Source organism: Geospiza fortis, unplaced genomic scaffold (assembly GCF_000277835.1).
Source record: "Geospiza fortis unplaced genomic scaffold, GeoFor_1.0 scaffold450, whole genome shotgun sequence".
Taxonomy (NCBI): Eukaryota; Metazoa; Chordata; class Aves; order Passeriformes; family Thraupidae; genus Geospiza; species Geospiza fortis.
In genome coordinates this window covers 1,665,377-1,681,126 of record NW_005054416.1, presented here as the reverse complement: position 1 = coordinate 1,681,126, position 15,750 = coordinate 1,665,377, and the positions used below count along the sequence as shown (strand labels likewise).

At 47.8% G+C, this 15,750-nt stretch overlaps 2 protein-coding genes across 2 annotated transcripts in view; one reads left to right on the top strand and one right to left on the bottom strand.

Moving 5' to 3' along the window:
* The first annotated feature begins 3,065 nt into the window (after positions 1-3,065).
* DRD4 (dopamine receptor D4) lies at positions 3,066-5,109 on the top strand. The gene is made up of 4 exons (XM_005426485.2): positions 3,066-3,080; positions 3,316-3,440; positions 3,775-4,322; positions 4,737-5,109. Exons 1-4 carry the CDS (start codon positions 3,066-3,068, stop codon positions 4,937-4,939), a joined length of 891 nt encoding a protein of 296 aa, XP_005426542.2. The 3' UTR covers positions 4,940-5,109.
* A 2,228-nt stretch (positions 5,110-7,337) lies between these two features.
* The window catches only part of DEAF1 (DEAF1 transcription factor), a 19,224-nt gene continuing 10,811 nt past the window's right edge, over positions 7,338-15,750 (bottom strand). Inside the window, 3 exon segments of the mRNA XM_031061499.1 lie at positions 7,338-8,021; positions 9,042-9,131; positions 10,803-10,868. Coding sequence (XP_030917359.1) covers positions 7,917-8,021; positions 9,042-9,131; positions 10,803-10,868 — 261 coding nt within the window. The 3' untranslated portion in view covers positions 7,338-7,916.

Genomic DNA, 15,750 nt, shown 5'->3' with positions numbered 1-15,750 from the left:
TGTGCCTGTGATGGAGCTCTTCTAATAAAAGGCCAGACCTCTACCCTCTCCAAATTTCCCCTGGCTCTCTGTGAATGCGTATCAGCTTGTTTGCAGCAGGATTTGGGATTAGTCTTTCCTAGAATGCTACAGTTTTAGTGGAAATAGATGTTATTCTGGTCTTGGCTGATGTCTGAGCCACACAAAGTATCAGGGAGGTGAGACAGGCCAGCAGTTACAAACCAGTGCTTAGGGGTTTTTTTTCAGATACCAGTAATTGGGAGAGGTGTCCTGGAATTCTTGGCCCCATAATGTCTCAGATGGATGATGAGGCTTTTTCATAATATCTGAAAAACCTTGACCTCAATGATTTAAGAAACATCAGAGCAGACATGAGGCACCTCTGTCTTATGTCCCACTCCCTCTTCTTCCTCTCCCCTTGCAGGCTGCGTTGTGTATTCTGGGGACTGTGACAGTTGTCACAACTCATGACAAAAAGCCCCAAGTCAGCTTCTGGTGGACATGGAGACAATTCTTCGGCTCTGATGCTGGACTTTGCCCACTGGCAAGGACTGTTCCTCTTCCAGCTTGTGTCACAGCCTTCTTGCTCCATGCCATGTCTTGCAGCCATGGCTGCACTGAGGCAGATACTTGTTCAAAGTCCAGATGAGCATCTCCTAATTCCCTTTCAGGCTCCTGCTGTTCCCTGCCTGTGGCAGGAGTGAGACAAGGGCTGGTATCAGAGGAAATAGAACTAAAATCTTTGGCTTTGTCCTGGCTCCTGCCCTCAGGAGCTCTTCTGGCATCAGGCTGGTTTAGAAGGCAGAGTTTTCCTTACAAACCAGCTGTGCTTAGGAATAAGGATACCAGAATGGGCTGACTAGGAAGGCAGCAAGGGTGTTTGAGAAGCTGAATCTGTCTCCTGCCATCCAGCATCCTATAAAAACTTCTGCATTGTATTCTTAAAAAGTGGAGAACCAAAAGAGCTGCTGGAGGTTCAGTTGCTCTGGAGCACTTAAAGGAAGCTTGAGCTGTTTGTGATCCCTAAATCTTTACACTGTGTACCTTGATGGGCTAATCTGCTGCAGCCTCCTGGAATTAGGTACTCCTTAATCACATGGCCCAGCAAAGCCTCTTATCCAAAGTTACTCTCCCATCAGAGGGGTCCTTGGCACGTTTTGCCAAGGTGGGCAGGTGACAAACACCACAGAATGGGAAGTTCTCTCCTAGCACCTCCTCCAAAGCCGAATCTTGGGGGTTGGTGGGGAAAGGGAAAGGTTTACTAGCATTTTTCATGTGCCCATCTTTAATCTCACATGATCCAATGGTGCTGCAGACCAAGAGCCTTTGTCCTTCTCAGAATCAATTCATTCCCCCAAATCACAAATAGGTTTGGAAAACTGCAGCCCAAAATCAAATTTTTCTCTCTCATAAGCTGAACTGAACCTGTCAAGATCCCAGTGAGCTTGGCAGAAATTTGGTTTTTGATGATTCAGGTCCCAAATTCAGTTTGGAGTGTCTGCATTGTGCTAGAAAATAGACTGACTGAAGCACTCAGGTCTGACTCCAGAGCTCCTCCGGAGGTATCTCAAGGAGATGCTGTACAAAAATAGCAAAACAGTTACTTCAGAGACTCCTTTGGCTTTACAGTAGCTCCTCTAATCATAATCCTGTGCTTGACATCATTACTGGCTGATATTAATCCCTGCAGGGCTGCCTGCCCTGTGGCTGGCAGGGCCGGGGGTTCAGCACCTTCCAGGCGTTCTGTGGAGTGTGTTCCCCACGTGGCTCTACTCTGTGCTGGGATGAATGAAACCAGAACCTGTTGTTTAGCACCAGTACAGGAACAAATCCATACCTGCTTCCTGAAACCTGCAACATTAAAGGGCAGCAACATTAGACTCTATGAGCACTGGCTGACTATTGCTATAGAGAAAAAGGTCCCTGGGATTTATATATATATAAATAATTTTTATGCAGCACATTTTCTATAGATAAAAATATATAATAAATTATATATATTCAGTGATGCACATTATCTGTAGGTAAACATACATAGAAAATTAAATATATTACTTGCAGCAATATATATACTATAGTAATATCTATAATATATATTTTAATAAAAACATATAGAAAGTACAGATAGTGCTTGGTATTTTGCAATAGCAAAATAAAGTGTTTGAATCAGACATGACAAGGGGCCATTGCTACTGAACACTTTTTTTTCAAGCTAAAATCATACTTGTTTGTACATTTTATTGGGTTTTTAGCCTGTCTGCAGAGGGACTCAAAGGAATTTTCCTCACAGTCTCAAACTCTGAGGAAAAATTCTCTGCTGCCTTGTGGTGACAGCCTATTGAGCTATCTGGCTTACCTGTGCAGGTGATAGGTTGGTCTCTGCCTCTGCTTAAGGAGCTCATGGGAATAATGGCACAGGAATGGGATCAAGGTGACTTATTTCTGTATCAACCTAAAAAGTGCTTTAATGTTAAAAGAACAAGCTGGGTTTGTACCTGGTTGAGACAAGCACTCGATTGGAACAAAGTGTTGCAAGTAGTTTTTGGTTGTATGAGCATCAGCCATTGCTGTCCTTCTGTCTGTCCTGCTGCCTGTCCTGTGCTATGGGCTGTGCAGAGCTTGTGCTGGCTGGCTGAGACATGACCAAGCTGAAAATCACCAAGAATGGCAGAGTCAACACTTTCAGGTGGTTCAGAACACCAACACCAGTCCCTGCTGCTCTGCCCTGGTGCCTGTGACCATGGGGAGAGAATCAGAGGGTGTTACTCACTGCCTGGACCTGGTCTCCAGAGGCTGGACTTGTGTTTGGCCTGCCAGGATGGAACAGTTGTGTAATACAGAGAAATTGTTCACATCATCTGCACACAGGGGCTGGGACACAGAAGTGGAAGAGGAGCTTTGTGCTCTGTCTCCTGCTTGCTTGAGGACTGAGCTCAGGATGCTGTGCAGCCAATATTGCTTTGTTGGGGAGATCTTGGGGTCCTGAACTGGGGGTTTGAGGAGTTTGGGGGTACATGACCTCACCCAAGGCAGTGCAATGTCCTGTGTCCATTTCTCTGCCCAGCATGACTCACTTGGCTGTACTGATGGTCTGAGGCCTCAGTTGTCCAGACAGGCCAGAACCACAAGCCCTGAGCAGGCTGTGGGCTCTGTGTGGAGCTGATTCCCATGTGCTGCTGCTGCGCTGGGAGCATTGTGCCATGGGAGGAGCATTCAGCTTTGGGCTGCTTGTTTGGAGCAAACATAAGTGGCTGAAGCACTGAGGCATGGCTGTGTTCCTGTCATTTTAAAGGACATAGCATCTACTGACCCCAGGGATCTTCTCAGTTCCAGGGAGGAGTGTGGTCCCTCAGCACAGTGCTGTGTGATGCCCTGATGACCATGGACGTGATGCTGTGCACGGCCTCCATCTTCAACCTGTGTGCTATCAGCGTGGATCGGTGAGTGGCTTCCTGCTCTGGCTGTGCCTGGGCAGCACACTGCTTACATAGGCCCTTGCCAGTGTCCCAGGGAGGGAGGATTCTGCCCTCCCCTAAGGAGGCTGTTCTGCCCTAACATCCTCCATCATCAGGTTTGTGTCCCATCAGTGGTGGCCAAGCTGAAACTTGTTATGTGATGATCCAGAGCTGTCCCTTGGCTGTTCTGGTTGTAGCCCAGGCCTCGGCTGTTGGTAAAGGGGGAAAGGACAGTGGCAAGGAGTTTGGGGCCCCTTGGTTACATTACCACGGTGCCACCACCACACCAGGACTGACTCACCCGGGGCTGTGTTGGCAGGTTCATCGCTGTTCAAATCCCACTCAACTACAACCGGCGGCAGATCGACCTGCGGCAGCTGATCCTTATATCCACCACCTGGATATTCGCCTTTGCTGTGGCATCCCCAGTCATATTTGGCCTCAACAATGTCCCAGACCGGGACCCCAGCTTGTGCCAATTGGAGGATGACAACTACATCGTGTATTCCTCCATCTGCTCCTTCTTCATCCCATGCCCTGTCATGCTGGTTCTGTACTGTGGCATGTTCCAAGGACTCAAGCGCTGGGAAGAAGCCCGGAAGGCCAAGCTGAGAGGTTGCATCTATGGAGCCAACAGGAAGATGTATCACCCCCCAACCTTGATGGAGAGAGAACAGACCCGGCTGGGGCTGCTGGAGTGCAGCCCCTATGCCCGTGCCTGCCTCCCTGGGGAGCATGGGATGAACAGTGGGATCCAGACTGTGTCCTACCCACACCTCAGGTACCTGCACCCAGGGCACGGGCACAAGCGGGCCAAGATCAACGGCCGGGAGCGCAAGGCCATGCGGGTGCTGCCGGTCGTTGTCGGTAAGTGGCTGTCAGGGATGGCTGGGGAGGCTGGGAAATGTGCCACCTTGTCACACCACAGCATTCACACTGGCAGGACCTGGGTGAATCCAGAGCAGTGCCAAAACTCACCACCCTTGGGAAAGAACATATACAGTGTCTATAACACAACCTCCCTCCAAGGCAAACCTGTGACTCCAAATATCTTACATTCAAAGCCAAAGCAAGACTAACTTAAGACTTTTCATCAATGTTTAGGACAGGAATAACATCCCAGTTTTTTGTCTGGGCATAAGGACAGCTCCACATGTCAGCACAACTGCTGCCTTTTCCCTGAGTGCCCAAGCTGTGTCTGTCTTTTTTGGCTCAGGCTTTGTTAAATTAAACCCTTTTGAACATTCACATCACCTTCTCTCTTTATTGTCCTCTTGGCAGGTGCTTTCCTCTTCTGCTGGACACCTTTTTTTGTGGTGCACATTACCAGGGCACTCTGCAAGTCCTGCTCCATCCCCCCTCAAGTCACCAGCACTGTCACTTGGCTGGGCTATGTCAACAGTGCTCTCAACCCCATCATTTACACCGTGTTCAACGCCGAGTTCAGGAACTTCTTCCGCAAAGTCTTGCACCTCTTCTGCTGAGCCCTCTGTGCAGGAGGAACCACTGGGTCATTTTTTGTATAGTTCATTAAAGATCTGCCTCTGGTCTGCTGTCTTTGTTGGGGATGAGGGGAGGATAAGGAGAGCTGGCAGCTGAAGGAAGGGGCTCCCCAGGTCCTTGTAGTAAGGTGTTACAGGTGAGGGCCAGTGGATGCAGCTTGAATCCTCTTCCCAGTGGAACTGCCAAGTGTAGCCTCTTCTTTAACAGTTGCTGTTTGATGTAAGCAGGGATAATAATTGTAATTTCTAATCTTCTGGCTTTTGGGGTGGTATTAAACAGGGCTGTGAGGTGACATGGACACAAGTCTGGGGGAAAAAAAGGCTGTTAAGCTCATTTCCCAGATGTCCACATACCAGACAAGGGTACCAAGCTCATTTCCAGATGTCCATATGTCAGGTGAGGGTGAATCTACCTATGCAAGCTGCTTTCCCCTTATCCTTGATAATTTTAAACCCAAAACCTGATTTCACTCATGTTTTACAAGGGTCTTACAAAGGCACCATAATGTAATTGCTAGTGCTCCAGAATTTCCTGTGAAGCCACATGATTCCTGCCAGGAACCATTTCCAGCCTCAGGAAAAAATCCTTCATACCTTTAGGTGAACCTGCACGCAGTGACAGCCACAGTGGCCAGTGGGACAGGTGATGCTCGTCACTGAGGCTCGGAGGGGAGAAAAAGAATATTGCAGAAAATTACAGTCTTCCAAGTAATGACTTTGTACAGGATTGTTGCTTTCCATGAGGGAATTTGCTTGGAAGCAGAACGGAAAGGGGATGTCTAGAGTGTTCCTTTGACTAAAAATAGCAAGTGCTCAATTTCTCACCAGCAAACAGACTCAATTCCCACGACTGTATTGTGCATTTCTGAGCTGGCACATGATGGGTTGGGGCACAACTGCCCCAGGTACCAGGGCATCGTGGGCTCTCCAGAGGTGCTGTTTCAGAGCTGTCTTTGCTGCATTTGAATGCAGGATGCAAGAAACCCTGTAAATGAGCTGTGTTGTTGTGGGCTCAATCAAGACTGTCTTCTCAATTAACTAATTGTCTCCAAGTTCTAGACAACAGGCAATCAGCATTTAAGTGTGAGCAGAAACCATTCCCAACACTCAAGTATTACTTTGGAAAGCAGGAGTGAGCATTTTGGTATGGGAATGGAAGGAGTTGCCTGTTCTTTCTTTCCCAGGAGTATCACATATAATTTCTGTTCCCATCCTGCCTCAGTTCCTGCTTGGCTTTCGTGGGAAGTATGGTTCCTTCTGGAAGAGCTGCACGCTGGGGCCACCAGCTCCTCGTCCTCTATGGCACTGCAGTGCTGCCCCCTGGGCCTGCTCAGCTCTGTGTTAAGAGGAATAACTTTCCCAGGAAGCAGCCAGGAAGTAACACTAACCACCTGCCACCGACTGTGGGAGCCCTGTCACCTCCCTCCATGGGAGAATGAGGACCGATGCCCCTCAGGAGCTGGTGCCGCTGGCAAAACCACCAAGGGCACTTCTGAGAGATGCCCCTGAGAGATGGAAAACCAGCTCCTACTGCCTTGGAACACATGGAATGCAACCTAGCAGACCCTTAAGAGGCAAAGTGGAAGGAATAGATTTGTCAGAAACCTCTAGTCTTTTCCCTGGAGTTCACCTTTGAGTCTTTTCCATGGCATTTTCCTCTCTTTTTAAGTTTCCTGTAAGTCAGGATAGAATTTTCTGTTTGACAGTGTGTGATGTTGGGTTGGGTCACTCTGTGGTTCAGGTGACCCTGCCTGGAGCAGGAGCTGAACAGCCATATTCATCCACCATCACCAAACTGGAGCAAACAAGAGCCAGGACAAATGACCCCTCACAGGAGCTGTGACCCCTCAACCAGAGCAAACAACAGTGACCCTTCATGGCAGTTGTGACCCCTAATGGGGGCTATGCCTGGAGCTAAGAACAAACCCAACCAAACAACCAGAGGCTTGTGCACCTGTCAAGACTCCTCTGAAACCTCCAACCACATACAAAGGTTTAACTTAATTAACAAATAAAGGATTTAATTGACTATTAAAATAGCAGATTAATAATTAAAATTATTTTGTTGCGGTGAACAAAGCAAGTAACTCCCTAATGATCAGCACATCTCTAATTAGCAGCTCCTACAGGACAGAGACAGGACAGCACCATATCCACCTGTGCTCACCTTGGGCTTGATCCCATCTGATTCTGGCCAGCTGGATGCTATGAGTGACATTGCAGGCACGCTGTGGAATGAAGCTGTGCTTCCCTGTGGAGAAAACCCCTCCCAGGTAGACAGGGTGTACAGACACACATGCAGCTGTCAGTGCACTCACCTGAGCAGTTACCTGTACCACAAAGTGCTGCCCGGGGAATGAAGGGGAACCACTGGGCACACTTGTGCTTTCAGCACATTTTATTTAACAACATGTTATTTTTCAACTATATTTAAGTGGAGAAGTCCAATGTGTTCCAGATTTGCCCAGCACAGAGGGAACATGGGAAACCCAAAAATCTTTTCAGTGCCAAACTAAGAACTTGTACCGACTTTGTCAAGGCAATTAAATAAACCAAAGATTTGTTTCTCTTCTCTAATGAGAGGTAGGGAAGTCCCAGTAGGAGGAAGCACAGGCAGATCTCCTTGCAGCATCTGCTTCAGATCCATCTCAAGAGAGATGAGGAGACTGCTGTAATCCACATGGTGGAGGATCCAGTCAGGCAAAGGCAAAGCCTACCAAAGCCAGTTGGGGCTGGGATGGAAGGGGGAGGGTTCCAGATGAGGTTTTCACAGTCTCTGTATTATCCAAAGCTTTGGAAGGGGATTGGGAATAGACAAGTGCTGTCACAGTATCAAAAAAATCAATAAAAAATGAGTCTGCTAGTGAGAAGAGTGCTGTTGGCACAGGACAGACCGTTCCCGCTGGTTGCCGATCCAGCCGGCCCTGCGTGTCCAGGAACGGCTGTGGAGGTAGCGCCCTCACACGGTGACCTTCTCCATCACATTGTCCGGGACGTGCACCTCGTCCCCTTGCACCGTCACCGTGGCTGACTGGCCACAGATGTGCTGGTGGTCCTTCCAGTCCTGCCAGGGGAGAGCAGAGGGAAAGGCTGTGAGCAGAACAGGCCCTTGGAGAAGGGCCCTCTCTGTGTGAGAAGCACTCTCTCTCCACAAACCAGACCAATGATGGAGGACAAAGGAGCCATGCACTGGATCAATATAAGAGGCGGAATCGGACTAAGCAGAATGCTGCCATCTCCACACAAATCACAATCCAGGATAATCAGTGCCAGTCAGATGGAAAATTTACTAAAACTGAGTCAGAACCTTGACTTAAAGCCTCTTCTGAAAGGCAGCTCTCAACACTGAGTGCTCCTGAGGGACATTGCTGTGCTGGATCTTAGCTCAGCTAGGACAGGAACAGATTCCTTCTGGAACTGACTGAATTCAGGACAGCTTGACTCAGCCTGAACCTGGCCACCCAGCAGAGCTGTAATGGCTAAACTGAACCATCCTTCTCTCCAAGCAAGGGCCAAGGATCACTGTAATGAACTGGAATGAAACATGACACACAGCAGCTTCCTCCACTGTACTTCCCACTGTTCCCACCTCCCAAGTTCACAACTGTAGAGTCTGTCCCACCGTATCACCTGCCGCACCGCAAATAATGGAAAGGAGAACTATGTCCTCAGTTCCATGGCAGAAGCAGCAGGGAAGGAAGGAAGCAGCAGGAAGGGGTTGTAAAAGTGCTCCCAGCTCCCCACAGCTCCCAGTGAGGTGTCTATGCTTCATTTCTAGTGTTACTTGGATTGTTTGGGCCACCTTTGGGAAGGTGTGCGCAAACCTGGGGACCTTCTCTACTCTTTTAACCCTGTCCTGACTTGCAGACCTGCCCATGACTACAGCCTTGTTGGTGATCCTGATGGCAGGATGGGTTTGGAGTGCTTAACACATGCAAGGCTCTGCTCTGACTGCCTGGCTCTGCTGTCCGTTCCTCCCTCCATACTGACACCTATCAGGTGACAGCCCAAGCAGCCTGGCTGTCCCCAGGGTCACACAGTCCCCTCTGGGAAACTGAATCCCAAGTCCCAAGCAGGCTGATACCTTCCGCTGGCAGAATGTGGAGCAATAGTTGACTTTGTGGCATCCTGTGCACTCGTTGGTGGCCTCCCGCCCGCAGTTGACGCATGATTGCTGAGGGAAGGGATGGAGAGGGACAAGTCACACAGAGACAAACCAGGGGCATCACCAAGGAGCAACAGCAGTGCTGTGATGACTGGAATGCCAGAGCAGTGGGAAAGCTCCCACTTCCCAAAATAGCCTCAGCACACAACCCACAACAAACAGGCCCAGTAGCCTCTGGATACACCCTCAGAGACCCACTCTCCTTGCTCTTTTAGCAGGAAATGAAATTTCATTTGAAAAATGGAATGCACCTCTGTTTTTCTTTCTGTTGGGCAGGAAGCCCTCCCAAACTGTGTGTGGACACTGAGTGGTCATGGAAATCCATCCCCACCACCCCAGGGAAACCTCCCTCCAGATAGGTCTGGTATCCATCAGTCAGGTAACTGCAGGAGTCGGGTGCATCCCACCCAGACATGTCAGGCTGTGCACAGGCTGTTGACACACAAGCTCTGAGGTGATCCCAAGTTTAAAGGTTTAAAGGCAGATTCCGTTGGTGGTTTTGTTGGGTTTATAATCCTGTGTATGTCGAAGAGAAGGTCTGAGGAAGGACAACAGACTAAGAATACGGATGGGACCCTTCAGCTATTTCCCCCTAGTTTTAGAGAGGAAAAAGGGATCTGCTCCTATGGGACATATTCCTTGGTCCTTTCCCAGTCATGACTACATAAGGAGTGTACCAAGATGGAAACAGGAGTCAAATTAAGAAGGCTCTAACAGAAGCCCAGGATTTAAATCCAGAAGCAAGGCGAGATAGGATACACAGGTGAAAAATCACACCTGCTTTTTAAGTGATGTTTTTGTGTCTATCGCTTTAATCTTATTTTGGTGACATCAATTAACATAACCTGTATATTTAGGTGGAAACATCATTGAACTGCCACCAAAATAAGCACTTCACAGAGCATTCCACTTCCAGTTCATTAAATGCCTGACAAATCATTAGCACATCAGCAGCAGTGACAAGAAGTGTTGCTGGGCTGTGAAAGTATTGTGGGCTCATCAGTTCCTCCAGCAAAACCACCCCAAAAATCAGTGCTCTGATTAACACCCTCTTTCACACCTTTCCATGTACCTGCAGTGAACAGCTGGTGACATTGAACTGTGTTTGTGCTCCTGATGTGCAGCTGTGGATTTGGGACACCAAAAATGGTCTAAAGCTGTGATTTGGGACTTGCAAAACCTGCCCTGAGGGGACACTTGACTGGGGCTGTAACTGGAAAATGTGGAAAATACATGGGGCATGGTTGTACCTGTAGATATGAAAGAGAACTGAGCAACACAGCTCTAAGGGCTTCAGTCATGGGTCCAGAACTAACTCCCATTCCAAATACCAGAGGAAACTGTGTAATTATGAAAACCAGTTCATGGGACAGAAAGGAAGCAAATTCTCTTCCTGTCACAGCTCTGTGACAGCCACCCACCAGAGCTGCAGCACCACCACTCAGAGGTGAGGGAGACTGATGAACCTGTTCAGGTAAAGGAGCATAGAAAACTGGAATGCTTGGGAAAGGGGAGACACTGCTTGGAGCACTGGCCGAGGGAAGGAAGGGCTCAGCTCCTTTGCCAGAAGGCCAGACACAGAGCACAGGATTCCATAGCAATGACAAAACCTCTGAGTCTTTAAATGGAATAAGACAAAGACCAAAAGGCTCTTCACAACATGAGACATCCCCAGCCTACCTTGATGATGATTTCTGTCTTCCCATCCACATCCTCTGTTTGTTGGAATAACTGGCTCTGGTACTGCTGCAAGGAGAACACAGCAGACATGTCATTTCCCAGCCAGAGCACAACGTGAGGGGTTGGAAAGGGTGCTGGGATGGAGGGTCCCCATGCTGAACTGTGTCTGCCCAGCCCCACACTGCAGTTTCAACAGGATAGGGTGGCCCCTCACTCCTCACTTATAGGAAAGGGACACTGTCTCCTGATGTGGAGACAGGGCAGGGAGCCTGTGAGAAAACGGCCTGAGGTGACAAACTGCCAGTTCAGTACAGCATTTCCTCCAAGCCCAGCTCCCCGCCCCATCCAGCCACACACTTGCCCTTAAACTGGGGGGTTTAACTGCAACCCCCCACACATGGGAACTGGGAGATTAGCACAGGAAACATGAGGAAAACACCAAGGTAACAGGGCCAAGTGGCACATTCCAGGGCCAAATTTTGGGTCAAGTCCAGTGATCCTAATTCACAAAGAGGCAAAGGAGTCTGGAGGGAAGGTATAGCCCACCAAAAGGGATTAGGGGGAAAAAAAACCTGAACAAAATTAAGACACCTTAGACTTTAGGAGCAGCACTAACCATAATCATTACTCCTTCTTGAAACAGAAGAGTGAGAGGGCTGTAGAACAAGCTGTAACTCCATCAGTCCTCTGGAGGTGATCAGAGCCCACTCTGGCTGCAGAATCACTTCACAACAACTCAAGCCCAGTCAGGTGCTGCTGCTGTACCTGTTACAGCTGCAACACACTCAGCAATGAGGGACAGAAGTCCCAAACCAATGGCATCCAAACCCAATCCCAAATTAATTATGTGCTAACCCTGGCTTAAATGTATTTGGAACAGTTAAAAAGTCCAAAAAAGCTGAATCCCTTCCTCCAGGCCAAGCAGGTTCATCCAGGAGTTGACTCAACACATAAGGAGATTAAAGGCTTAATTTACAAGTGTATGACCTGAGAGCACAGTATTTATTCTCCTGTGAAACCACAACCTTCAAAACCTTGATATTACCGTGACAGAAATTAAATTAAAAAACTCCGGGCAGATGGAGGTGGAGGCAGAGAAGCCTCTTGCTGCGGCCTGCCAGGGGTGTGATTTGGTTTTGTCCTATTTGACAAGGCAATTCCGGCCATGCACAAACCATGGAGAAGGAAAAGGTGTGATAAGAGAGAGGAACAAGCCAGACACATTCAGATCTCACAGAAACAGCTCCACAAAATGCAGAATCTCCAATTCCCAAGAGTATCACTACTAGTTTGGAGTACACAAGGCACTGTTTGCTGACCAGAGACATATTTCTTAACTGTCCAACCCTTTTTAGATTAATTTCATACTCTCCAACCCTGAATTGGTCTAATCTTTCTTAAAAAGCATTCAGATGCCCCAGCTGTTTGCTGATTTAATTTTCCACCTTGCTTTCAAATGGGCAGGGCTCCAGAAGCATCTCTGCTTTACAGAGGGCTATTCCAATTAAAACATTTGTGGGATTTCAACACTCATTCTCTTCAACTTATACAGAAAATACAATTAACGCATTTCCTGAATCTCTTTATTATCCCCCAGCAATTCTGGCACAGAATTTAGTGAGTATGTGTAATGTCCCCATCCTAAAGTTTATCTGATATAAACATTGGATTAATGCACACTCAGAAAAATTACATTGCCCAAGCACACCAACATGTCAGTCCTGCCTTTAATCTCTTCATTTTGGGCCTGATCTGCAAATGTCAAATATCTATTGCAAGAGACACTGAGCCTTTGTTACTCCACTCACCCTAAATTCCCAGATGTCTTTCCCCTAGCAAAAAATGCAGTAAAGCCAACATGGAGATATTAACCAGAGGATCAGATACTCAACCACAACCTAATTACTAATGATACTCCAGAACTGTTTCTTAACAGCCACATGAAATTCAGCCAGAGCAGTTGTATTTAACTAATCCCACACAAAATGCTGCAATTCAGAAAAACCTTATCAATCTCTCCATATTTCCATTTTTTTGCAATATCGTGACACATTTTGTAAGTTCATATAAACATGGGGGCTGGAGGGCTCCTGCTTTGCTTTTCTTTTGGGATATCATTCCCCAGGACTTCTAAGTAACACAAATGTAACCTTACTCAGAGACTCCTAACACTTTGCAAACTTGCACATGAGCTTTCTGGGAAGGAAGTGTTATTTTCAACTGAGGCACAGTGAGGCCAAGGACTTATCCAGGGACATCAAAATGACTTGTGGGAAAGATGGAAACAAAATTTGAAGGAGATCCTCAGTCTTGAAATTTGCTCAACAAACCATGACCCTTCAACAAATTTACAGAAACTAAGAAGTACAAAGAAAGCAACTGAGTGCATGTCAGAACTGCCAAAATACTGAATTATGTGCTAAAAAACTTCCGTGCTGGTGAAGCCTTTATCTCCAGCACTTGCAACAGTTCCTTCAAAAGGGATAAGGATGTTCCCAGCCCCTAACACAGGGCTGAGATGGTACAAGGAGGGAGGCAGAGTGCAAACCCCTCACATCAGACACACTTCAGAGCTGTGTGAGTCCCACCACCACCACTGACACTGCCCAACACAGAGCACAGCTCCTGCTATTTAAAGCTAAGGCATCCTAACTGCTGCTCTATGGGAGCAGGACAGCTCATTTGCGCTATTTAATGACTCCAAAGCTCAATAAACAATAAATATAATACCAAAACACACTATAGTCAATGATGTGTAACATAAAATGAGGCACCTAAGTTTGTGTATCCAGTTGGGAACCAGCCTGTTTCTATCAGATCTCTACAATACTGTTCTGTACTAAGTCACTTTTCCAGGAAGAGCCGAGTCTGCAGCTCTGTTATCATCCCATCTGTGGCCCAGCCTCGCTCTGCAGCTCTGACACAAGGACACCACCAGGAAAGGCTCCCCCTGTTTGCTCACCCTTGGAAGTTCTATCAGTGGAATGAACTAAGTGCTAATTAAGCACCAATTTCCTTTGTATTAAACTGGTCCAGAAAAAATCCCCTACCTGAAGGGCACGAAGGCCTCTCTGTCTGCTTCTCATACACCTTAAGTGCCCAAAAAGCCATGGGACCACACACATACTCAGGGAAGGAAACTGAGTTACAAACCACTAGGAAATTGGGAAAGGCTCTCTGACCAACACAAAAGCAGAAAGCCAATTCTTTGACCTTTAGTGTAATTGCTTCCCTGTATTCAGGAACACAGAGTTTTATCCATATATGGAATTCACAAGCAGGAATTAATTCAGAGATAGGTACTTGTGGTACTTGTGATACTGCCTGGATGGTTCCAGCAGCCACACAGCTTAGAATTGTCTGGATGATAAAAAATATCAGCATGAGTATTGTGGTTTCACCACAGTGCACAAGTGTGCAGATCCCCATTACACACTGAGAATGGTGAGACACAAGTGGTGTAACTGGGCATGCAGCAGTTCCTGGGAAAGGGGTTTTCTCTGGAAATCATGTGCTCATCCTTCTCATGTCAAGTCAGCTTTAATCCATACACAGGAGGGATTCTAACTCCCATTCCCAGGACAAGAAGTAACTAGAAGAACATCAAAGAGAGCTGGTTTTGGATCAGAGGGTGTGGAAAAGGGACTGAATAACCATTCCAGAAACCACTGTGAGGATAAACAGAAGGGAAGATGCACATAGACTGGAAAACAAGCAGAGTGAAGCTAAACAAAAGCAGATGTTTATCACTCAACTGCGCCAAAGCTTCCAATATTTCAGTGTCCCACTCTGTGCAGCTTTCCAGCAGTAGCCAGCCCAAGCCTGGGCAGCAGCACCAGCACCTGTTCTGCAGGAGGGAGGCAGGGAAGGATTAGACTCCCAATATATCACACACCTGCACATCAAAGATGCTTCGTATAGGAGTTTAGCAGAGCCAACATGGCAAAGAATATCAAAGAGGCTGCAAGGACTGTCCTAGGGGTCCTCAGCTTCCAGCAAAATCTTCCCACACCTCTCTTCCAGGCCTGTTGCTGCACACTCATGCCTATGGATTCAGTGGAAAACCGATGTTAGCACAATGCTGATGGCACCAGCAGCAAAGTGGTGTTTGGGAAGGGAGTTCAGCAGCTACTGATGGTTCCAACACTGCCCCCCACCTCTCTCTCCCTAGTTCATACCAGCTGTGGATCTGTGGGAAAGGGAGAGCACCTTCAGGATGAACCTATACTTGGGTGCATGCATGAGCTGGTGGTCAGAAGGATCTGAGATCCCTACCATGCAGCAGTTACATAGAAGAAGAGTGAGGAGAAGAGGGCAATCCTTGTGGATAATCCACAACAGAGAGAAGATGGGAACCAGTCAGGGTTCCTGTGAGGCCAGGCAACCTGCCAGTCCTACCACCAGGACTCGTGTGAGTCAGCTTTGCTTGCACGGTTCTCAGTAAAACACCTCTAAACTTTACTGCATATCTTCCCGAGAGGGATCAATCTGATTTGTTTTTATGGGTCGACGTATGTTACACATGAGGTGAAGAATTCCTGTAAGGGCTGTCTGTACATGTAGTGGTAACCCTGTTCCTCTGAGAGCTTCGCCTGGCAGCCAATCAGGGCTGAAAAAACCTCCATGATCAGGCTGTCAGCAACCCGCCCCACCTCCCGGTAGGGCAAAGGCTCGGATTCCCATGAAGAATGTCTGTACAGTCGGGCTGTGGAAGGAGCCTTAGCATATCAAAGTGGCTAACTGTGACAAAATGATGAGACCTTTTGCTTTGGGTTTCTTGGAGGCATCAGGAGCTCGCTGGGAAGGTCACCTTGGCCCTTCTTCCCCCCGACCCCTCACCTTTTCCTCCCTGTGGTCCTGCTTCCCTGTCCCTACCTGCTTTGCCCTGCTTCTGCCAACCAGCTCATTGCCGCGACGACCTTGTGCTCTGCTGCCTCCCCCGACGGAG